Source organism: Saccoglossus kowalevskii, chromosome 16 (assembly GCF_978046115.1).
Source record: "Saccoglossus kowalevskii chromosome 16, keSacKowa6.1, whole genome shotgun sequence".
Taxonomy (NCBI): Eukaryota; Metazoa; Hemichordata; class Enteropneusta; family Harrimaniidae; genus Saccoglossus; species Saccoglossus kowalevskii.
This window is the reverse complement of record NC_140656.1, coordinates 21,503,462-21,528,353: the sequence shown is the minus strand read 5'-3', so window position 1 is coordinate 21,528,353 and position 24,892 is coordinate 21,503,462. Positions and strand designations below refer to the sequence as shown.

Below are 24,892 nucleotides of genomic sequence, written 5' to 3'. Positions count from 1 at the left end.
AAAAGGATAACAATAGTCATTTCACGGCCCACTTAATTAACGGTCGTTAAAGATGGCGCAAACATTAATGAATAAAATATGCAAATAAAGAAGACGCAATTGAGTACTTCACACACAATGATTATACTCGATTATTTGGTTGTACTTGTTTACATTTGAGGACGTTTGAATTATAAATTTGGGCAACTTCCCTTTGTATATAATGAAGACTATTAGTATACATATATTTTGTTGAACAGTATATCCATTATTTTATATTTTCCGTAAATGTCATCAGACCATAACTCAAGTAAATTACGGTTATGCAAATACACGTTCTCTTCATGTAATGACAGTTTAATTGCGATGTGTGATAACTCTTCCGTTACAGTTATTTGATTAAAAAAACGATCATTTATTTAATTAATAGCGGGCCAATCCAGGCGAAACGGGAAGCAGATAAAGGAAAGAAGACATATTTTATTTGGCGCCATTCATTACATGTAGCTACTGTACTATAAGGAGTGCGAATGCAGTTCTCCACAATCTCTGATTTCACGTTGCGCGAGGGCGTTGAGTCTATTTCCTCACGGTTTATACGTAAAATTAACAGCGTCTTGTATGAAAAAGACATGAATATACCAGTGAGTTTTTTCCATCCCTTTTTTAGTTTATATTCCCAGACACATGCGATCGTTAAGCTTTACGTGGTGTCAAATACAGGTTTCAGTTAAGAACAGAGGTTGATGTTGGGTAGTTGCCCATTGAATATTATAGGTATATTCTGTCGGGTTAATTGAAAGCGGAACTGGCAATGATATTTCTTAGACTGTCAACGTCATTGACGTGCGGTTATTGTATATAATTGATGGTATATTTCAATCATTCAAGGTAAGTGCTCATTTTATTCATTTTACGAATCAATTCATAACTGATAACTCAACTCAAGCGACTACTATAACGACCTAAAATGTAAGACATGTGGTTCATGAAACTTGAACAAGAAAAATATATGAATCGGGAATGTAACACGATGTCGGTTATCCAGTCGAATGCTGTATTTACGACGTTCTTTTATATGTGCGACGGTTTAAGCGACTGCAAACTTAACATGCACAACAATACATATGAATACATCACTATGAGCGGATTAAATATGTAACAAATATTAAAGATATGCATCAGGAAACATCACACGCATAAATAATAAACTTTGCCCTTTAGCTGTGAGGGCGTATGACATGCATGATACAATATCAAATAATACGTTTTGCTCATTGACACGGAAAACATGATACCAAGATAAAATATACGAATTAACTGTGTGATTGATTAGGAACACATACTTCCATACATTAATTAGCATGTACGCAATTGAGACGTGTTTCCGTGAATTAATGAAGTCTCTATCGACTTTACTGTGTTTTTAAAAAAAAAATAGTATTAACAAGTGTGCAAGGACGTAAGAACACATAGCAATATGCACACGTGCGCTGCAAACCATTTGCACATCTCAATGCGGAACTAATGTACACGTTCTTTACCAAGTCACGATTTCTGTTTTTTTAAATAGCAGGATATTATATTTCGTATTTGTATATATGGCGATATGTTTCACATAGACTATGTCGCCCACGTCTTGGTTATATATTACGCTTTCGTTATTGATTGCACATTTATTACTGATGTTAAACCGATAGTCTTATCACGGTCATGAGTCAGGCATCAATCGTGTTATTTAAGCCCGACATTAGTGATACATATAACGTTATAACTACCGCTATGACGGGAACAGATTATTTGATCAGTACTTGAGATCTGCCGATGTATAATTGGCGCATGACGTTTACAACCACGTGATGAATGTACACGTCGATTGCTACGATGGGGTTATGGCATCACCTTTTATTAGTAGTGTGAGATTGCGAATATACAATACATAGCCAGTGATCGGGCGATATGAACACGATCAATTGTTGCATATTGAAAGCTGCCATTGGAGGCTGTAACCATAGAGATGGCAGAATTAATAATGCATCGTCCATCTGTTGCCCTGGCAATCAGCTGGGCATAGCGTGCTACCAACAACGACCGTAAGTGCTACTACAATTTATCGGTCGAGTGCATACACCTCTACGACTCTCCGTGCTCACGGCCGCACGTATGTTTAGGGCACTTTCAGCAACACCTTTGTGTGTTTGGGATCCGGACATTCACGCTCGATATGTAGATGCATATTGCTAGATAAAGTGCAGCAATCAAGAAATTCTTCCGGAGATGATAGCGATAAGGGTCAATTCCACCAATACAACCGATACATCAACTACGTTCAATTTAACCACGCAGTTACTAACAACGCTGTTTGCATCAACAACACGGGCGTACCATCAACAATCAACGACACTTGATAATTCAACAGAGTACGATGAAGAGGAGGGAAACAATTCTTCCAAACTAACGCTTGTACTGTTAGGCCTGTTGTTCAGTTTGTTTATCATTGTGACGATCGTGGCCAACCTGCTCATCCTGGTAGCCTTCGGAACGCACGAGAAATTGCGGCATCGTCCCACGAACCATTTTTATGCCAGCCTAGCAATTTCAGACTTGGCCGCCGGGTTGTTGGTGCATCCACTCGCCGCCTATGACAGCTTGCTCGACATGTATGGTTGGCAGTTAGGTAAAGTGTGTTGTATTGCTTGGCTTTCCATTGACTATTTTGTATATAACTCATCTATCTACTGTATGTGCGCCATATGTTTGGATCGTTATCTGTGTATTGTCCACGCCGTATACTACCGAAATAGAAGGTCAACGAAAATTGTTCGCAATATGAACATTGTAGCCTGGGTTCTTGGCTTTATTGTGTCTGTTCCAGCCATGGTGTTGTGGGATACATTGGTAGGCTACTCTATAATCGATTACGGTACAGAGTGTTTTGAAGAATGGATGGACAATATGCCTTATGTTATTGCTAACATGGTACTCACCAGTATATTGCCATTTTTGATAATATCCTTACTCTATCTGAGAATCTACATCGCAGTAAAAGAGGGCTCGAAATCAAAGGCCCAACAAACATATAGCTATACAGAAAGAGGAAACGGGGAAACGTTTGAATTTTCTAGAAGGGGTGAAACCTGTGGACCAACAACGACAGCGAGGGGAGTTGGTACTAACCCGAATTCTTCTGGAGAAACACGATTGCGGGAAATTACAGGCATACATCCCGATGACAGTCTTGGCAAGCAGAGTAGCATCCCACGGGATGGGAGTGAAAATGTCCATACAAGCAATACAACTTTGAATCACATCGGTGGTGATAATCTGGCCTTTGTAATAGACGACAACCTTGATAGCATATCCCCAAACAACTATGTGAATAAGGACACTTTATTAATAAATATGGATGTAGACAAACGTTTATCGAATAATACGGTCGGCAATATTAAAACAAGTGTTGACAATGAAATTGACAAGCTTGCCGTGGCCACAGTTTCACCTAAATATAACGAGAAGTCCCGTGTATGCTCTAAACGGTCCAGAGACAGACGAGCAGCGAAGGTATTGGGTCTGTTGGTGGGGTTCTTTTTGTTATCGAACATGCCGTTGACAATCGCTATGATTTGGGATTCTTTTTGCACGTCAGTATGTCTGCCGTCTACTCTGCTGAGCATTGCTTATTGGTTGCAATACTCCAACTCTATTGTCAATCCCTTCTTATATGTTTACAACGATAAGGAATTCCGAAACGCTGTTGTCAGAGTTGTCATGAGAACTCTGTATTACTGTCGGTTATAACATGGAAACAACGATCTAAGCGAGATTTCAATGAATATTACTATAGTTCAAAACACTTTATACATTTGTACGTACATATAGTTTGCACCGTGTTATCAAATTACCTTTTAATGTATCATTTTTCCAACGGTTATCGACATCGTATTGGTATACTTTAAATCGTACATGTAGACACTAGAGCGAACAAGAACGTGCAGGTACCTCATTTCTTTTGATTAGCGTTTATTTTTTAATTCAAACGTGCGCCACACACGCAATTTGTGGACACGTGGAGATCCAAAAATCAGTAATTTTTTACCAGTTGTTCATTCGACAAATACAAAAGTAAACGTCATACAAATGTCAGATAATTAGGAGAGACCAAATTGCCTAGTGTTGTACTGATAATGACATATATGATAATATATGATAATAATATGATGATATGATAATAATTCAGTTTTATAAAATTACAATGTTACATTTTTAAGAAATATTTAAATTAAAAATTTTAAATCTGTGCAAATTGATTGCAAATCAACTATAATAAGCGCGTAACAATAACAATCAAATTATTTTCAACCTGGTGTGAACCTGTCAGTGACGCCTTATGTATTTATATTGCGGATACGGTGGTAACAGGCTTGTTTTGGCAGACATTCGAAGGTGTTTATCACCACACTGAAATGTGTATGCACACAAAAACCTAAAGATAAACAAAATCTTCGTATAATTGCAAATATTTACCCCAAACTGGAGACGTAACGTTTTTGTTTCATTGTTCCAAGTGTAATGTAGTTAGTATTTTCTATGACCCACGAAAACTGCCAAAGTGCTGAAATCGATTTTTTTTTATTATAAACATAATTGGCTTGATACAAACATTGATACCGACTAAGTATTTGTATTTGTATTGGTTGTCGCCGCGAGAAATTAAAGTTAGCATTCGTAACGTAATGTTTCTCAATTACTTTTAATTAACCAGTGTGTTTGCCTTACATGAAATATTACTATATATTACGTATATACAGACTACTGTAATGTTTTGTCTGACGAGTAACAAGTCGGATCTTGCGTTATACAAGAACTCACACTTATGTACACACGACCTATGATACCACTCGTTCTCAAGGCGCAATTATGGGGTTTGCTGTTGCACGTGTACATGTCAAGAATATTGGATACTGGTACATGTTGCAATGAACATGTATATATCAAAAATTCATGTGTGGACATTATAAGCAGTCTTGCTACGAGGCAAGCAGTGGTTTATACACAACTGTAAACCCCTCAATAGTATACGACATAATTAATTCAACAGTCACTACAATCCTCGCATGTAATATTTGGTTCTATTATGGCGATGATATGAATCGCTCATAAAATATCTCTGTATCGATAAAAAAGATTTTAACGAATTTCCGCCAAAATATTCCACGAGGGGACACTGTCCATGTTACGTATATTTACAATACGGCTTTACAGGCTGAATTTTTATAACTCAGTGCTCTTTCGCCGGCTATTTTTCGTATTTTGGTTCGTGGAACACAGGTTCAGTTATAATCTCATTAAGTGGATGCTTCATAAGTCCCTGTACTAACGTTTTTTTTCCGCTGCGTTATTGTATCGACTACCCACTTTTCAGTTAACTACGTTACAGTCGTACTATATGAAAGGGATGGTTTACCTTGCGTAGCCTGGGTTCCCACGTCACACTGCGGTCCAAAATGTAACAAATTATTGCCTTACTCCTTGGTACAGGAATACCGCAAGGATTCAACAAATGAAATGTGACTGAGGAAGGTGGCCAATATTTGTTAATTGTATACATGCATATTTAAAACCTCATAAAAAGCTTCGCAGAACGTTCCTCCCAATTTAATGTTCTACTGTAGTTCGCGAGATTGTTACGAAATCAAGTAATTTACATTCGCTGGGGACGATGCATAATGTCAAGGTTCAAGTTTTAGTTGACTGACGCTAATGACGGGCAGAACAGAAATTTCAATATCAACTCTTTCTTGTAATGCATTGACAACTCAGAACAATTGTGACATGTATAATAGATGACACTAGGACTCTGGATGTTGATATATCAGTGTATTATAATATTTCATGAAGTAAATTGTAGATTAGCCAGTGCGTGGGGGAACGTGAGGCAAGTAGACAAAACACCTACTTAGCAAAACGGCAAGCTCTTCAATTCGTTACTTCCCACTCGAGGTTAATTTGCGGCGGGCGGGGGTCGATATATTTCATACATGTGAGCATGGTAGATAATTATATCATAATCAGTGTGAAGCGTTTATATCAGCACACATCAGCTTCTTAAATATGCTAATCCATGTTGGATGTATTCCATCAAAACTTCATAGAATAATGTGTGAATGTAATGTTTATGGCATATACCACATGGTCTTTTACTAAATGCCAGACCATTCAATCAATACATGCAGCTGTTATAAAGTGATCGGCTGTTTTGGTTGTAGTTTCGACCGCGTGATACACATCAAATCGCAGTTGTCTCATTGCCAGGTCCTGTGATAGCACAGGCTGCATTCTTCTAGCGTTCCGAATGCAATAAATACGGTGTAGGTTTCATATACACGCTCACCATGTGTAATTTATATTACACTACAATGCAGAAAACATTCCGATGCAAATCGATAAAACTCTGGTTGTACACGACCACGTACTGTGGCGGCAATTAATTTCAAACTGCGTGATCACAACGAGCTGCTGTTACAAAAAAAAAAAATTAATCAATCAATGCATCCTATTAAGCAATGTTACTGAGAAAGCTGAATTTCTTTTCACACAACCGCAAATACGTTTACTGTCGACCTTCGTATTATATATTAGCATCATATGATCACTGCAACGCACATTGTGTGTCAGTAGATATTGATTTACTTTCAGGAAACTAGTTTCATATAAAGTGCTACCCTGCTGGCCAAAGTCACTCATTGGAACTAATTTTCTCGCCCGTTCGTTTACCAAATCCGATATATATATATATATATAGTACAGTAAACATAATTTATGGTGATTCAGAACAAATTTTCATTAATTCGCGTCTTGTCATTTTGGCTTACAATTGTATATTTTTGAGCTGCATGTAGTTTAATATGCATAATTCGACAAGGAAGTCATTTAAAATAAGCCTTACGAAGATGCGTGGTCAGTGATCCCAGAACCAACGCACACGGAGTATGCAATAGTAGAATCGGATTCATTAAAACATGATCCTAGACCAATATACACACGTCATTCACGGGAAGTAATGATACGTATTGGATTTGCTTCTCGCAAACACGAGAAACTGCACAAGATTGAAAGATTTTCATCGAGCATGACCGCCATTTTTTAAAGATCAAGATTGAGTCAATCTTTTCATAGACTCATTGGAACTAATTCAATCGAATACGTAAATCCACGTTTTCATTTGGTTCATCACTTGACAATTTGTTATATTTGTTGCGCAAAGTTTCAAGCTTGTTACTTAAACTTAGATTTGTATTTGAATCTATCCAACTTATTATAATTATCTGTAGGTTCTTCGTTACCTGATTGTAAACTTTGTTCTTAAATAAAGTTCGCGGGTTGTAATACACTATTTGATTGACACAAATTTACCCTCGTATACAATCAATCTTAAAATATTTTGCCAATAAATGTTTGCTTGTTTACAAATGCACGTTCCAGGGCGACAGAGGGTAGATACATGAATGTGTGAACATTTTTCATGAACTTAAACTTCAACACATTTATCAGCATTAATAATCACACACACATGTTATGTGCTGGTTTGACTTAGTCAAAACATGAAGCTCCATGGTCAAAATCAATACACTGGGCAAAATCGTTGGTATACGGCGGGTACATTAGCGTATTCGCACGCGTATATTCCCGATATTCGTAGATATACGTTGGTCGGCGCACACGTACATTCAACGTATGTACAGGGAATACGCAACGTATATTCACACATTCGGAACATACTGATACGTAAATATACACAGCAGTATATTTACGCAGACCGGAAGTATACAGTGCGCACATTAACGTACACCTAATGCAGAACAATGCTGTCTAATGTATTCCTACGTATACGTAGTATATACGGACACGTGATAAACCACTGCACAGAGTTAATACTGACGCAGATCGACGTATACGTAGCGTATACGGTAACGCAATAAACCAGTGCACACAATTAACATCGGCGTAGATCTACGTATATTTTGCATATACTCGGCATATTTAAAGCGCATGCTATTGGCTGATTTTTCAGGAACATTTGCATACAGGTCACATATTTTAGGTCATGCTTCATTTCCGGTTAATCATTCACGTAGTAATTTGGTTCTTGGGCGCCGCACGTGCTTGTAATTTTTCTAGGTACTAGCTACCGCAACACATTTATTTATAAACACAATACAACAACCTAGCAATATCACGAGCTCCTGTTACAGTCATACACATGTAAAGATAAAGAAATGGTTATTGCCACACCCATGGCCATCCCAGTGAACAGACGTTTTTTTTATGAACACAGGACCAGCAACGAGGCATCTACCCTTTCTTTATCTGTAAGTTACAAGTGACTGTTCTCCCGTGACTTGCATCAGACTAGGTTGCATGCCACAGGAAATTAAACGTGGGAGGTGATTCACAATGACATATTTGGCCACTCGATGTTCAACACAAGTAGGATCAGAGCAACGTGAACAGTTCATAATCGGAAATAACGTTTACAGTAGATCTACGGTCAACGATAACACATTGCAACTAATGCAATTTCGTGTTAATTATTATTGAGGAGTTGTTTTTGGGTAATTGCAAAGGTGGGAATAAAAGACATACATTTGTGATTCAAGTGATTTAGTATTTATTTGTTATAACAATACACACACTTACAAGTACACAAATTTTCCTCGACATACATAAATAAATCATATGGGGTTTTAATTCCAATTTAATTGAAGGTGAAAAATAAGTTCATTTCAAGTGGTTTAAATTTAGTGGACTTCATTAACAGAAATAACGAAATTCAACAATTAATGCATTTAAAGTCAAGTAATTTATAAATTCAATGAAACAAAAGAAATAAAATTCCAGTTATAAGCTAAAAATATTGAAAGGGTTTGGGTTTGGATAGGAATCAAAAAAAAAATCACGCTGGTCATCAAAGCTTAAGGCAATCACGTGGGGTTTGACAGGTACATGGTGGTCCTACTTATTTCTGGAGCATGCGGATCGGTTGCCTCCTTGCCACTCGGTTGTCTTAATCCAAAATCAAAGTCGTTCAGTGCCATGACCTGAATGTCGGAGACCTCACAATGAACATTCATTTCCGATCTTCTTCGCTGTCTTCCTCATCTGACATCATAAGGTCCACAACTTTCGTCACCATCTCCCACATCTCTTGTTCTTTCTCTTTAACCTCTTTTCCCGACATTCCGTCAGCTGCAATGATAGAAATGTTATTTATAACTAACACTATATTTATTATTACTGCATTATTATTTTAACAAGATTGAATAAAACGAATTCAAAATTATAAAAACTATAAATTAACCCTTACTCATCTCCTCCTTGGTTCTTTATTTGTTTTTTCCAAGCTGTATAAAAACACTCTCGTCTTTCTCTGTCATTTTCTGGTAACAGTACCTAAAATAGAATATGTAACAGTTTAATTGAGATTTGTCAAGCAAATTTGAATAGGAAAAGGTGCTGTATTATAATGTTTGGTGACCTGGACAGTTTTTACTCAATATATTACCGACTCAAAAGTGGGCAATGAGATTCAAACCTACCTCCCGCTCGAAATCGAAACGTGCTAATCATTGTAGTAATAACTTATGTATTTTATATTTAAAATTATAGGGGTGAAACATGTGTTCAGAAAACGCAAGCCAATCACCAAGAATACAAAATGCACGCAATCTGTAGCTGGAACAAACGTTGACACATTCAAGAAAAAATAAAAAAAATATAAATAAGACAGCGTGAAAAACAATTAATTGCAATGGTCATTCATATCCCGTGATTTCAAATGTTTGTCTCAAATATTATGCCACATAAAACTGTTGTTAAAATGCAAGTTGGTATGAAGTATTAGTGTTATATGACTACATCCACCCACACTTGCTTACAGGAAGTCAGTAGAAGACAAAAGATTTTTTCGTTAGTGTGGGGAAACGTTGGTCAGCGTGGGGGGGGGGGGGGGCAGAGGTGTTAATCCGAAAATTCATAGTCTGTTCTTGTTTGTGATTGGTTCAGGCAACGTTTCGAGGATCGCGTCGTCGCTCCTTCGTTGGTAGTGGGAGCGTGTAAATGGCGAGAGCCGGGTTACCACGAAAGTTGGGTTACCGCTATCGCCATTTATACACTGCCATATTTTATTTAATAAAAAAATAAAACAAGAGACTGTATGCCAGTCTAACGCCCACTTCACACTAGCCTGTATCGGTTAATTGTTGAACAGCCTGAGCCCTTTGTCAATTTGAGTAGAGCCCTTTGAAAACAATGAAGGATCAGACAAAAGCATGGAACAACGGATATCACATGGTATAACCAGGCAAACATGAATTACTAGTAATTTGGGTGAAGAGGTCAATTAATTAGATCGGACATCAATTTTCGACTTTCGCACACTTACGTTTTTTCTGACACATAAAATAAAATTGCGTATATAGCGATTTACAGGCTGTAATCAAAATCGATCCACTGAATACAAGTTATAATAGTTACAATGAAATGGTATGAACTAAGTGTGAACAATTGAACAGTGACTTTTCTATGCGTGTTTGAAATGACACAGCTAGACACGCTACATCGACTGAAAGTTAAACACAACTTTCACAAATACTGCAGGGTCAATCCGGACACGCTGATTTTCAGAACTTCTAAAAGGGTTGTGGTGACTTGGTGTCGGTTTTTAAAATAGCACGCTTTTATCTGTCTGTTTTGATGTAGCCATGACTTCCTTGCGCAAACGATTTACTGTTGTAACTAAAGATCGCATAATGTTGGTGATCCGAGATGCTTGAAGACTGTGGGCGAGATCTATCAAAACTTCCGAATAAACTTTGACTTGGTGAAGGTGAGATGGGGATTGAGATCAGCCTGAACGCTGAGCGTCAGACAATCGACAACTACGATGGAAATGGGACATCTTGTTCCTGGATTAATGCAACAATTACGTAACTGATTTCAAAAGGGCTCATCACTTCAGTCACGTTAGCGTATAGCATTTTGTTAGTAGGGGTGTGCGAGTGCGAAACTCGACATTTCACAGTTTCATCATGTTCGATTATTATTTTATTTCCACCAGTAATATAGATACTTGTTATTTTACTATTCTGTACGTACTAAAAACGTAGTGTTTGATTTGTTAGTGACGACGGTTCCAACTCAGCCCATAATGATAACGCCCAACCAGTGTATTGCGCCCTCATTATTTTGGACTACGAACGCCTGTTCGCGCAAAGAGTTGTGGGACACTCTACCACAAAGATGAAATGCTAGTAGATGAAATGAATATATATAAAGCCGAACGAGAGACTGCACCATTGGAGTATCTCTCACGTATACCATAGACTATGGAAAACGGAAAATTTCTAGTAAAATGTATTTAGGAATTCAAATGATAGTAAAAGACAAACATTTATTTAAATTTATAAATGAAACCTGATAACAAAATACAAGTTTACAGACAGATTCGTAAAAGGATCGTCGTGACCCAAGTATAAATAGGCTTCTAAACAATATGAATTATTTCTTTGCAATTCTCGCTGCAGTAAACAGTAGATGTATGTGGCTATGAATATCACTTCAGTTATTCAATGTTGTATTTATGACAATAATTAAAGTTAAAATTAAGATTTTGTTGAATAAAAGTACAAAAAAAACATGAACCGGTAAACCGTTGCGCTGCTAAGATGAACAATTAACTGATGTCAATCGATGTCGCGTGATGTGAATGCACTAAAACATGAATCGTCAGTCTAGTTTTCACAGACATTTACACAGTTCCTAATATGTTGCCAAGTACCACATAGCAGGTTCAACCATAGACTGTCTATGGTTCAACGAAGACAATGAGAATTGTGTTCGCAAATCTGAAACGTCACTGCAAAGAGTACTAGCCAGAAATATCCATAGTTGTTTGAAATGAAAACGCGATGTTTAGCGCTGTTCACTGTATGTGTTCCGAGTGTATGTGATGATATCACAGTCACTCTACTAGTAGAGTGACTGTGGTGATATAGATCGTATTCTGAAAATAACGCAGCGTACGATGGTAAATGGAATAGAAATGAAACTCCGTAATCAAACGATCCCTAGAAATGGCGATGACAGCAAATTCGACCAATTTTGTTACATGTGTCTCAGTGAGAATTCATTTCACTTTCTTGGTATGGACTTTGTGGCTATTCTTACCAAAATGCCGATCGGCCAACATTCACGTGTATGAGACCACAAGCCGGCCCCGAGAAACACGCACACGACCAGAATGGAAAGTATTTTAACACTCGCCAAAATATTCACACCTGTATTGTTCGCATTCATTCATTCAGGCTTCGAATGATATTGCAATTAATCAACGTATACTCTATTGTGCAATTTCCTGTCTTGTGTTCGAATTTACCAGTGTATAGTGAGACAAATGAAGACGTCACGTTAATATCAAAGCGATGGTACACTTCAGTCAGGAAATTTTTAGAAATTAGTAACAACCGTTTCTAAATTGTACCTGTACATAGCCATTTCTCAATTACATGTACTCGGCAAAACAGGAGACGTTTTTAGATCGATTCAAGACGCCATGCGAGTCGACAGTTCTGGTAATTATTTATTATAAGTACTGGCGGTCGCGATCCCAAATAGAACCGGACAATTCCATGAGCACAGTATTCTCCACGTATGCTTAAATATACAGACTTCGTAAAACAACGTTAATTGTACTACGAGAATGCATGTCAAATACGTACGTATACGCTGCGTGCCACCCAAGGCGGGCATGTGTGAAAGAAACCATAACAATACGTAGCGCATATGTACGTATATTCCACGATTTGTATACGTACACTGTAATCATATCTGCGTATACTAAACGTATACCGTGAATATACACAAAATGTATATCTGCGTATACAATCGTATATCAACGATTTTGCCCAGTGATAATAATTTAGACTCCGGTTAGTAGTTCTTTGCCCTATGATTGAGTTCCCTTCACAGTGATTAGTAATTCAGATGTCTCTGCCGGGTAATTGTACTTCTTTGTAGGCAGGCGTGATTTTTTTATTCATTGTACTTCGAGTATTCATGGGAAATATTTATAACAGTTAAATAAAAATCAATTGTACACTTGGTAAGCAGAATGTGCACAATCTAATCACATACTTGTATTTTATTTATAAAATGAAATGCTAACAATTCATTTAAAATTGATGCCGTGATAAATTATATAATAATGAGAAATGTGGACAATTTAATTATCCTGTACAATTACAATCATGTTACTGTGCTTTTTACGTGTTATCATATTGCAATTGTGACACTTGTCCATCTACTGGATAACATTAACATGCCGTCAATTATCTCATATTCATTAACTGCTCGATATGTAAATGTAATAAAGCAAATGAACAATGTAGTGACACGTTGTTGACGCAGGGTGAGATGTCTCGCTATAGTATATCTTTCCTGCTGGTACATAAAAAGTATATTATTATATATTAGCTTCGTTACATGCCCGCATACGATCCTCGGATCAGACTAGATTCGTCACAAAAGAACACCAATATATAAATAATTGAGATATGTATAATGTCATATGGCCATCAGATAATGTATGAAAAGATTCTAATCTTAACAGTGGATAGCATTGGATCAGCATAAATATAATTAAATATTAATTAAAATATCAAATAAGGGAGAAGCGATGCTCAGTTGATATTTGATTCAATATTAATTCACCCAAACACAACTTCAAACTCACATTCAAACTCACATTTGATGGGAATCTCACTGATTTCATTTAAATAATATAATCGTTGTTTTCATCAAAACGTGTTGGCGATTCCTTGTACATAAGCTAAGACAATGTTTTTGAAAAAGTGTAATGTAGATATGTATTTTTACGCGAATGATATGGAAGTGGAGATAGTTCACATCATAAAAGTGTCAAAACAGAAGTTTAACATTTTGCCAACACATAAAAACTATTATCCAAAAACTAATCATCAAATTAAATGGATAACAACTCAATTTCAATAGCGGATTTCCAATGAAACTTGTACTGGCAAATCGTGTCCCACTGTAGTACAGATATCTTAATGTATACATTACTTTGTCTCAATAAAAACACTGGGGGTTCAACTAATTTTCTAGTTGAGCGAATGTTGATTATATAGTTGTCAGTTTAAATATACTAATATTATTTTATTCACAATTCATTTGTTGAAAATTGATAAAATAATGATAACATCAGTATTGATTGACAATGAGCAGTTTTAATCTTCTTTGGAGTGGATATAGCTTATACTAACAAAATCAGATAACATATACAACTAGTATATAGTACAATTGGCTTATATGTATGAAAATTGTAATTTTAATGTTTTAAATGTAGTCCTAGTAAAATCATAAAAAATCCATCCACATGAATTAAAAAAAGTTTTATATGTATAATAATTGTATTATATCAATTGTATATATTATATTATATTATATTATATATATTCACCAAGCTTTTATAATGTATGTTATATAACATACTGTAACATTTGTAGTTACAACATTCGCATGTTATAATTGTGATGATATGGATATTTTAATATGTATACAAATGTACCTACCCGCTGACAACAATGCGGCGAAATTATGTGACCATTTCCCACGTTTTTGAGACGGTCTGTCGTCTTTTATGTCGTTAATTTCTGGCCATATAAGTGTGGCTTTGGCCTTCCTGATACTAACAAGATTCTGACCATACGTGTGCGTGAACTAAAGTCGTACAAATAACTCGATAACATTTGGTAAACAACTTTGTATAACGAATATTGATAGTTATTAAATTGGTAATCTGAATGTTTTTTTAAAAACTAGTTTCATAAAGATGATATATTCAAGCAGTTGAAAATCAAATTCAAGTGTTTTTGATAAATTTCGTTGTTTATGTTCTGTACTGCCAGTTAGATTTATTACACTCTCGTCGTCACTGTTTTCAAAATGATGTGATTAGTTCATACAAGTGCAAACATCGTAAAACATCATCATCACGCGTTTTTTCGCTCTGTATGAGGTACAATACCCATTTCTTAGGACAGAAGACAATCGTGATTCCTTTGAAAAGGAAACCACAATTCATCTGTCCCAGGTGCTGTTCGAAGAAATACAACAGCCTGACTCCTATCTGAAAATGTGAATGCCTAATAATATAAAGGCTGTAGTGTCTAATGTGTGTTGGCTGCCTATTTATTGGAAAACTGTTAAAGTAAGTTATGCAACATTACTAATAAAATGAATATAAACCACACTAGAACAATGCCACGTGGAATGCAAGAGCTTGTTTATTACATTACACTGTAATGTAACTAGTTTCGGTAATGTATACATGCAATCAGTACAACTAAGCAAACATATTGCAATTGCAGTAATTCGCTTTATTTACTTGAACACAGTCTCTCCTATTTCCACAAAAATGAGTCACCTGACAGCAATCTATCATGTTCAGTGTGTTTTCGGACTATTGCAAACAGACTTAATTTCACGAAAGACACGTTATCGCGATACAGTGTAAATTTTGTAGTAACAAACATATCTCCTGGGTCTTACGACACGTAGTGTCAGTGACTTATGGTATGATAATAATTCCAACATTTGCAATATTAACATCATCAACACATTTAAGACTTAAACACAAAGAACTAACCTAAATATCATGTGTAAATATGTACAATTGCAAAATAACAAATTCTGGTAAAGACAGTGACCGACAACAGGTTTTTATAATGTATGTCACAGATAAACGAGATACTTTGAAAAAGTGCCTATGCTTCAAATAGCCTTTTAATAAGTGTCGTTTATTGACTACTCAACCATCACTACTGTCTTGTATGTGTGTGTAATTTATTGGAACCATTACACATCGTTGTCTATCGTTCAGCGTTTTAGTAATTACCTTTTGAAATATACACCAAGAAAACGAAAAAGACAAAAAATGTAATATGAGTAAAATTATTTATTTGACAAAATGTAGTTGACATGGACACGTCACCATTCTCCGATGGCGCAGTGTTGTCTAGCTATGGATAATGACTCACCCTAAGTCGAACCATGTTAACAACTTCTGCTGTGCGTTGTCACAATTAATTCACTTCAACGCTTACCTGCGTTCCTAAGCTATATGAATGCTCGCGTCGTTTATTATCTAATATGGCGACACATGTGATTTAGCAATACGAGAATGACGATGAGCAGAATTCGTTTTTTGTCAATTGCTGATTGTGCAGCCGGGCGCAGGTGTAGAAACGTCTTTCTCCGTGTTAATATGTGGATAGACGAATTATCATGCAGTTGCTCAAGGTACGTCTAAATCAACAGAAACAGTCCATGAAAAGTGACAAGAGACGAAACGTACAACGACTCAGTGATAAATGTACGATATACCAAAATTATCATTTATGTAACATTCTAATTGTTTATTTTATTTTTAATGAAAGCTGGTCTACGCGAGTATTGATACAGACATACCATACAATTACATGAGCACTGGGAAATATACATGCTCAGCGCAAACATGTTGCTTTCTATTGAAACAATTCATTTATAGAATCTGAACAAAATCGAAAACGGGTGAAAGAATTTTTAGACACAATGTACTGATGAATTCAACAGGGGGGGACAAGACTATATAGTGTATTTCAAATATAATTGAAAAAAACGTGTATCTGGATAAAATGCCTATACAATTTATCATAAGATTCAAGAGGTACCGAAATTATTAAACTAGAGCTGAATGTGAGGTAACCTGGAACCTTAAAAGACATACACATAATAATAGCAGTGTTAATATAAACAGATCAGCTATGTCAACCAAAATTCCCTTTTCTGACAGGGTAACGTCATTTAAATGTAAAATGAAATACAGTTAATAAAGGTGGTTTTATGAACAGTTGAAAGAGAAACGTAGAGTGTCATCAACCGGCTGATCTCTCATTCAAATAAGGTGTTTTATGTCACTTAATATGCATAGTATATTACAACTCTGATGACTATTTTCAGAAGAACTGAACGAGCGAAAAAAAGCTACAATGCCTGGTTACTAGGAAATTAGTGTAAATACGAATGCCTGAAATTTAATCACATTGAAACGTTGTGACACGACGGAAAATTATGCTCATTGTCTACGCGTTTCCCAGGCAACGTACACAGCCACGCAAGTAGAACTATTGCTTGGATGAGCGTTGTGTTATTTCACTATTCAGACTAATTCATCTATAATGTGATTAAAATTAGAATAAAACGAGATTACATATATGTATCGTAAATACGGGTCACTTTATGGTTTGTTTGCTTCTCAAATCGACGTTTGTATATTTTACCTGCATCTATCACAACGCCAAACAATAGTGTTAATGTGTATGATTGACGTAATACAAGTAAAAAAACATTAGAACATGTGCAGTTTAATTGAATAGGTTGCAGGATTACAACAATCGCCGTTTTTCTAGAAAGTCATTTATTCTATTATAACTGATTAATCATTTACCTATTCAATGCATATCTTTGGTTATTCATCTAATTTCTTGGCGGATATGTACGGCAACCGAGGTGGCTCACTCACGACATGGCATTTCATAAACCCATTTTTACAAATCTTTAGCATTTTAACCATTCATTTTTATAATCCTTTTTAATAACCATTTTCGGTTCTGAAATCGATTTTTAAAACCCAATTTCGTGTCTGAGAGCTGTTTTTATTTTCAAAACTAATTCTTTAAAATTCATTTTCGTTTTTAAAATCCGTTTTCCTTTATAAAATCCATTTTTGTTTTTAAAATCTGCTGACTGACATTAGGTAAACAAAACAAAACAATTACAATCTATCTAGCAAGCTGAGCTGCTAACTATTTACATAATATGTGAGTAAATGGTCCTCGAATCGTTATTCCTTTTCTGTTGGTGCGTTATATTTATTACTAAGATCAGCTGGCGACGTTGTCTTATCATATATATACCTATAAGCCATTACCTTGTTCGTACATATAATGAGAGAAATGAGGTTGCGATCGTCTCGTGGATATCCTCTACACTACGCAAATATATTGCGCTGATGACAGATCGTCCTCGTCGAATGCGAAGCCTGGATATTCATGTGTTTAGAAAGACTATAATCATATGACTGTCGGCTGTGGAGATCGAACTAATAGCCTTACATAGCCATTTGATTGGGGTATTCACAAATAATTTGGTCTAGGTATTTGTATACGTTTTTTTTGTAGCACTTGACAAATGAAATGTTTAGAAAACAACCGAACAATATTTATCATTTATGCATATTTGGCTGTGTAGGATATCCTTAGGGCGGTCAATAGGTCCATCGCAAGAATTGTCAGGTTCAGAGACACGTAAATCGCGAACGCGATTATGACTGATTCAAGTTCATGAATCATTTTACTAAGTATGTTAAATTTAAGCAGTTATTATAAATGTTGAGTAACTTTTCACAACAGTTTATTTTCCGTTCACTGCAAGATCTCGCGTAATGCAGGAAATGCGCGTATCGAACATCGGCTGCAAAACTCGAATGATTTAATTTTGAATTTTAATTTGTTTGTTCAATTTAAGTTTTCATATTCGAATGTGATGTTTAGATACACAACCTTCATCACAAGTTGACCATCATTAAATGTGCATAGTAAATATCAATCATGTAAATACCCCCGAAATACTTCCGCGTTTATCGAATCGCACGCGATGTTTTGTTGCCACTACGCTACGCTACGATGTCGAGCGTAACGCGTGATCTCGCAATTAACGGAAAATGGTCTATTATATCGTGTACCGATTCATTGACGATGAGACACGTGTTCGTAGCATACAAAAGGATTCCATACTATTGGATTATATTATCATAGGTTGTATATAATGATCTACCCCAATAATAAAATAGATTGAAGTCTGTTTTCTAACCTAGTCTTCATACATTGTAAACTGTTCTAATAGTTAGTAAACTTGTATGATGTTGTGAAACTCGAAGCAAACTGATGATTTGACAGCAGACTAGACGAGTTTCCCTGACCATAATCTGGTGAAATATTTAGCAAGACACGCCGACCTTATTGTAATATATATGGCATTGTTTGCATACGCATACTGTTCATATATGTTGGTGAGATTGTTGGTCCAGGAGAGACCTTGCTTTTTTGTGGATAACACCACAATTCATACATCATGCCTTAAATATACGAATTATATTTGCAAATTACTCCAGACTGGTAAATATGAAGCAGTATGAAAATATAATTAATTCATAGCTGAATAATTGAAAAAAAACGTCATTACAATTATCCTGCTATAAGAAAATAGTTTTATCATACTGTCAGATATAAGGTAATCAATAACCGCTTATCGCTTTTTTTGTAAAACAGATATGATTAGGATCATGTCTACAGTGAAGGAAAACGGTGTGATTGATCGTGATATTATTGTAGTATTAATAACCTAAAATTGATCGGAATATGACATCATCGCAAATCTCATATCCGGCCGGTTCCATCTAATGATTTATAACGTTATTAAATAAAATAAATTAATGATCAAAACAATTTACGGTAAAAAAAGAAATCATTAGTTATAAAACAATAGGGTAGCGACAGACGATTTGGTGGAATATGTTCATGACTGCCACAGAACGTGTCTTATATCGTAATCATTACACGTTAAGAACTGAACTTGCATCATTTTGCATATTGCATTATTTCATTATAATAGTAATCGATGCCAAATACCGACATAACCATTCTACAAAGGTCATTATTGGTAATCAAAATAGCAATCAGTATATCTCGCACCCAATTTCTATGCCGTGAAAATACAAAAATCACAAAATTTGGAACTATTATCAGGGGTAAAATCTCTCTTACCGGGGTTCTCCACTCTGTCGGGGGGAATCTCGTCTCGTCTCTCTATCTCGTCCCCTTGAGGTACGGGATCGGGAAAGTCACTTTAACTTTACAGTCAAATAAGGCACACACAACGAAATACGTTTCAGCTCTCGTCTTAGTCGGTCAATCGAGCACTCTATAAGACACAGCGCCCTGGGGAAAAAAATCCCCAAGACTCTCGCAAGGCTGACCCAAGACTCGCCCAAGACTGGACTGCGTCAAGGCTCGCCCCAAGACTCTCTCGGACTCTCGACTGCGTCTGTCGTGGAGTATTCGCCAAGACCAACTCAAACTCTCTTTATTCATTTTCAAAACTCTAACCAATTACAATGCAGTAAAAAGACTCTAGGGCGTAACCTTCAATCATAAAGCCAATCACACTAAGCACTGAATACGTCATATCTTTTGATTAATCGTTCACTACATTAATAACTATGGATGTCAGAATAGCGACGGATATCTCGTAATTAGTTCCAAATCACTGAGCCAAGTTCCGTCCAAAACTTCAAATAGACCTAAACGATGACAGACATAACACAGCAATTCGCTAATAATCAGTTAATTAAGTCGGTTAACGGATACGCGAAAACAAATTCATGACACATCCCTTCACCCAAACTGAGATATGCCTCTTGGCATAACACGTTCATAAATCAAAGATACCGTCCTCTACTCATCGTCATACAGGTTAAATACAAGACTAATAAAAGGTATAAATCAAAAAGAGTAAAACACACTAATTAAGTACAATGATTATAAAGTCTAAATACAATGGTTATAAAGTTTCAAATATCAACGGTTATAAATCAAAAACAAGGGAAAGGCTACCAATCGACTCACTTTTCTCAAACAGGTCCGCTGAGGGTAACCCTTCGCTGCACTGTCTCTATTACTAAGGTTACAAACTCTATATCAAAAGGTCAAAAAAAAACTAAGGCGTGGCGGTGTAACCAAGCGATCAGCCAATCGCTGCAGTCGACAGCATGATCACGTGATTACCAGGGATGCGTCTCTCGGTTAAAGCATTGCAAAGCGGTAACTAATAAACAATGAATAAAAAGCTATTAATCAAACTCCTGTCATATACGCTTATAAACTTCAACTGAACTCAAAAGTCGTTAATCTAAACAAAAGTCATACGGCGTGGAAACAGAATGCAAAGACAAATTCGCTTTCATAATACATTATTCCTCTGGCAAAAAGACGGAAAAGCAAAACGATAGAAACTACTGAATTACATATAATCCTGTCAATCATGAACAAAAGCTTGCGATATCAAACAATACGTATATAAGCGCACCAAACTCTCACCTCAAAAAGACATTAAAAAACGTTACAAAGGTGCTCTCAACTCAAAAAGCGTCAGAAGTATTCCGGAAACAACACATAAACAAAAACAACTCTTAAAACGTCGATATCTCTGTATTCGACAAATCTCAAAACTCTTTAAAAAAACACGTGGGGGCATCATTCCTCCCATCATAATCCGTACTCATAAACTCATTAAAACTCCATAAAACTCTACAAAACTCATAACACTGTGTTGCAAATACTCGTCCACTGAAGCGCGCTTAAATCGTTATAAAGGACCTCGAACGTCACCAAATATCAGTTCAAAACAAAGATCTGGGCGCTTACATACATACAATTCAACATCACAAAAAGAAAACGGTAAAAACAATAGAAAAAAACAGCAATACATTACATTACTGAGCAATAGGGTTAGGGTTGTGGAAAAGAGTTCAACGTCCTTGAGTTACACAGTGTCAGTTTCAGTGTCCAACGAGCGGTTCTCTAAGCAATACAAAGATAGCTAAAGTCAAAGTCTATAAGCGTCTCTTCTCTTGTCGCGTTAGTCCGGGTCGTTCTTTCATCTTCTTTTCTTTAATGTCGCTCAATTCTTAATTATACAGTCCTATCCGGTACTGGTCCTTCCGAAGGGGTTCTGAAATCTTCATCTCTTCAGCGTTGTACATCGGTGCCATACTGGTAACGGTGTTAGTCGTCGAGCGCGGTTTCGTCTCTGCCATCGAGCCAGTTAGTTCGGTTCGCAAGAAAGACACACCTTCGCCATTCACTTCTCTTCACAGGATGTCAATGTGTGTTAAACACCTGCCCGGGTTCTCCACCACGTATCAGGGGTAAAATCTCTCTTACCGGGGTTCTCCACTCTGTCGGGGGGAATCTCGTCTCGTCTCTCTATCTCGTCCCCTTGAGGTACGGGATCGGGAAAGTCACTTTAACTTTACAGTCAAATAAGGCACACACAACGAAATACGTTTCAGCTCTCGTCTTAGTCGGTCAATCGAGCACTCTATAAGACACAGCGCCCTGGGGAAAAAAATCCCCAAGACTCTCGCAAGGCTGACCCAAGACTCGCCCAAGACTGGACTGCGTCAAGGCTCGCCCCAAGACTCTCTCGGACTCTCGACTGCGTCTGTCGTGGAGTATTCGCCAAGACCAACTCAAACTCTCTTTATTCATTTTCAAAACTCTAACCAATTACAATGCAGTAAAAAGACTCTAGGGCGTAACCTTCAATCATAAAGCCAATCACACTAAGCACTGAATACGTCATATCTTTTGATTAATCGTTCACTACATTAATAACTATGGATGTCAGAATAGCGACGGATATCTCGTAATTAGTTCCAAATCACTGAGCCAAGTTCCGTCCAAAACTTCAAATAGACCTAAACGATGACAGACATAACACAGCAATTCGCTAATAATCAGTTAATTAAGTCGGTTAACGGATACGCGAAAACAAATTCATGACACATCCCTTCACCCAAACTGAGATATGCCTCTTGGCATAACACGTTCATAAATCAAAGATACCGTCCTCTACTCATCGTCATACAGGTTAAATACAAGACTAATAAAAGGTATAAATCAAAAAGAGTAAAACACACTAATTAAGTACAATGATTATAAAGTCTAAATACAATGGTTATAAAGTTTCAAATATCAACGGTTATAAATCAAAAACAAGGGAAAGGCTACCAATCGACTCACTTTTCTCAAACAGGTCCGCTGAGGGTAACCCTTCGCTGCACTGTCTCTATTACTAAGGTTACAAACTCTATATCAAAAGGTCAAAAAAAAACTAAGGCGTGGCGGTGTAACCAAGCGATCAGCCAATCGCTGCAGTCGACAGCATGATCACGTGATTACCAGGGATGCGTCTCTCGGTTAAAGCATTGCAAAGCGGTAACTAATAAACAATGAATAAAAAGCTATTAATCAAACTCCTGTCATATACGCTTATAAACTTCAACTGAACTCAAAAGTCGTTAATCTAAACAAAAGTCATACGGCGTGGAAACAGAATGCAAAGACAAATTCGCTTTCATAATACATTATTCCTCTGGCAAAAAGACGGAAAAGCAAAACGATAGAAACTACTGAATTACATATAATCCTGTCAATCATGAACAAAAGCTTGCGATATCAAACAATACGTATATAAGCGCACCAAACTCTCACCTCAAAAAGACATTAAAAAACGTTACAAAGGTGCTCTCAACTCAAAAAGCGTCAGAAGTATTCCGGAAACAACACATAAACAAAAACAACTCTTAAAACGTCGATATCTCTGTATTCGACAAATCTCAAAACTCTTTAAAAAAACACGTGGGGGCATCATTCCTCCCATCATAATCCGTACTCATAAACTCATTAAAACTCCATAAAACTCTACAAAACTCATAACACTGTGTTGCAAATACTCGTCCACTGAAGCGCGCTTAAATCGTTATAAAGGACCTCGAACGTCACCAAATATCAGTTCAAAACAAAGATCTGGGCGCTTACATACATACAATTCAACATCACAAAAAGAAAACGGTAAAAACAATAGAAAAAAACAGCAATACATTACATTACTGAGCAATAGGGTTAGGGTTGTGGAAAAGAGTTCAACGTCCTTGAGTTACACAGTGTCAGTTTCAGTGTCCAACGAGCGGTTCTCTAAGCAATACAAAGATAGCTAAAGTCAAAGTCTATAAGCGTCTCTTCTCTTGTCGCGTTAGTCCGGGTCGTTCTTTCATCTTCTTTTCTTTAATGTCGCTCAATTCTTAATTATACAGTCCTATCCGGTACTGGTCCTTCCGAAGGGGTTCTGAAATCTTCATCTCTTCAGCGTTGTACATCGGTGCCATACTGGTAACGGTGTTAGTCGTCGAGCGCGGTTTCGTCTCTGCCATCGAGCCAGTTAGTTCGGTTCGCAAGAAAGACACACCTTCGCCATTCACTTCTCTTCACAGGATGTCAATGTGTGTTAAACACCTGCCCGGGTTCTCCACCACGTATCAGGGGTAAAATCTCTCTTACCGGGGTTCTCCACTCTGTCGGGGGGAATCTCGTCTCGTCTCTCTATCTCGTCCCCTTGAGGTACGGGATCGGGAAAGTCACTTTAACTTTACAGTCAAATAAGGCACACACAACGAAATACGTTTCAGCTCTCGTCTTAGTCGGTCAATCGAGCACTCTATAAGACACAGCGCCCTGGGGAAAAAAATCCCCAAGACTCTCGCAAGGCTGACCCAAGACTCGCCCAAGACTGGACTGCGTCAAGGCTCGCCCCAAGACTCTCTCGGACTCTCGACTGCGTCTGTCGTGGAGTATTCGCCAAGACCAACTCAAACTCTCTTTATTCATTTTCAAAACTCTAACCAATTACAATGCAGTAAAAAGACTCTAGGGCGTAACCTTCAATCATAAAGCCAATCACACTAAGCACTGAATACGTCATATCTTTTGATTAATCGTTCACTACATTAATAACTATGGATGTCAGAATAGCGACGGATATCTCGTAATTAGTTCCAAATCACTGAGCCAAGTTCCGTCCAAAACTTCAAATAGACCTAAACGATGACAGACATAACACAGCAATTCGCTAATAATCAGTTAATTAAGTCGGTTAACGGATACGCGAAAACAAATTC

The 24,892-nt window shown here is 36.9% G+C and overlaps 1 protein-coding gene and 1 pseudogene across 1 annotated transcript; one reads left to right on the top strand and one right to left on the bottom strand.

Moving 5' to 3' along the window:
* The first annotated feature begins 2,256 nt into the window (after positions 1-2,256).
* On the top strand, positions 2,257-3,777 carry LOC102801829 (5-hydroxytryptamine receptor 1A-like). Its single transcript, XM_006818011.1, has one exon. The coding sequence runs from the start codon at positions 2,257-2,259 to the stop codon at positions 3,775-3,777; it is 1,521 nt and encodes a 506-aa protein (XP_006818074.1).
* Positions 3,778-9,184: 5,407 nt separating this feature from the next.
* LOC144354640 (uncharacterized) lies at positions 9,185-10,817 on the bottom strand (annotated as a pseudogene).
* Between the last annotated feature and the right edge of the window lie 14,075 nt (positions 10,818-24,892).

Bases quoted from the DNA above. Each gene is read 5' to 3' on its own strand.
- LOC102801829 (XM_006818011.1), top strand. From the start codon at position 2,257: ATGATAGCGATAAGGGTCAATTCCACCAATACAACCGATACATCAACT.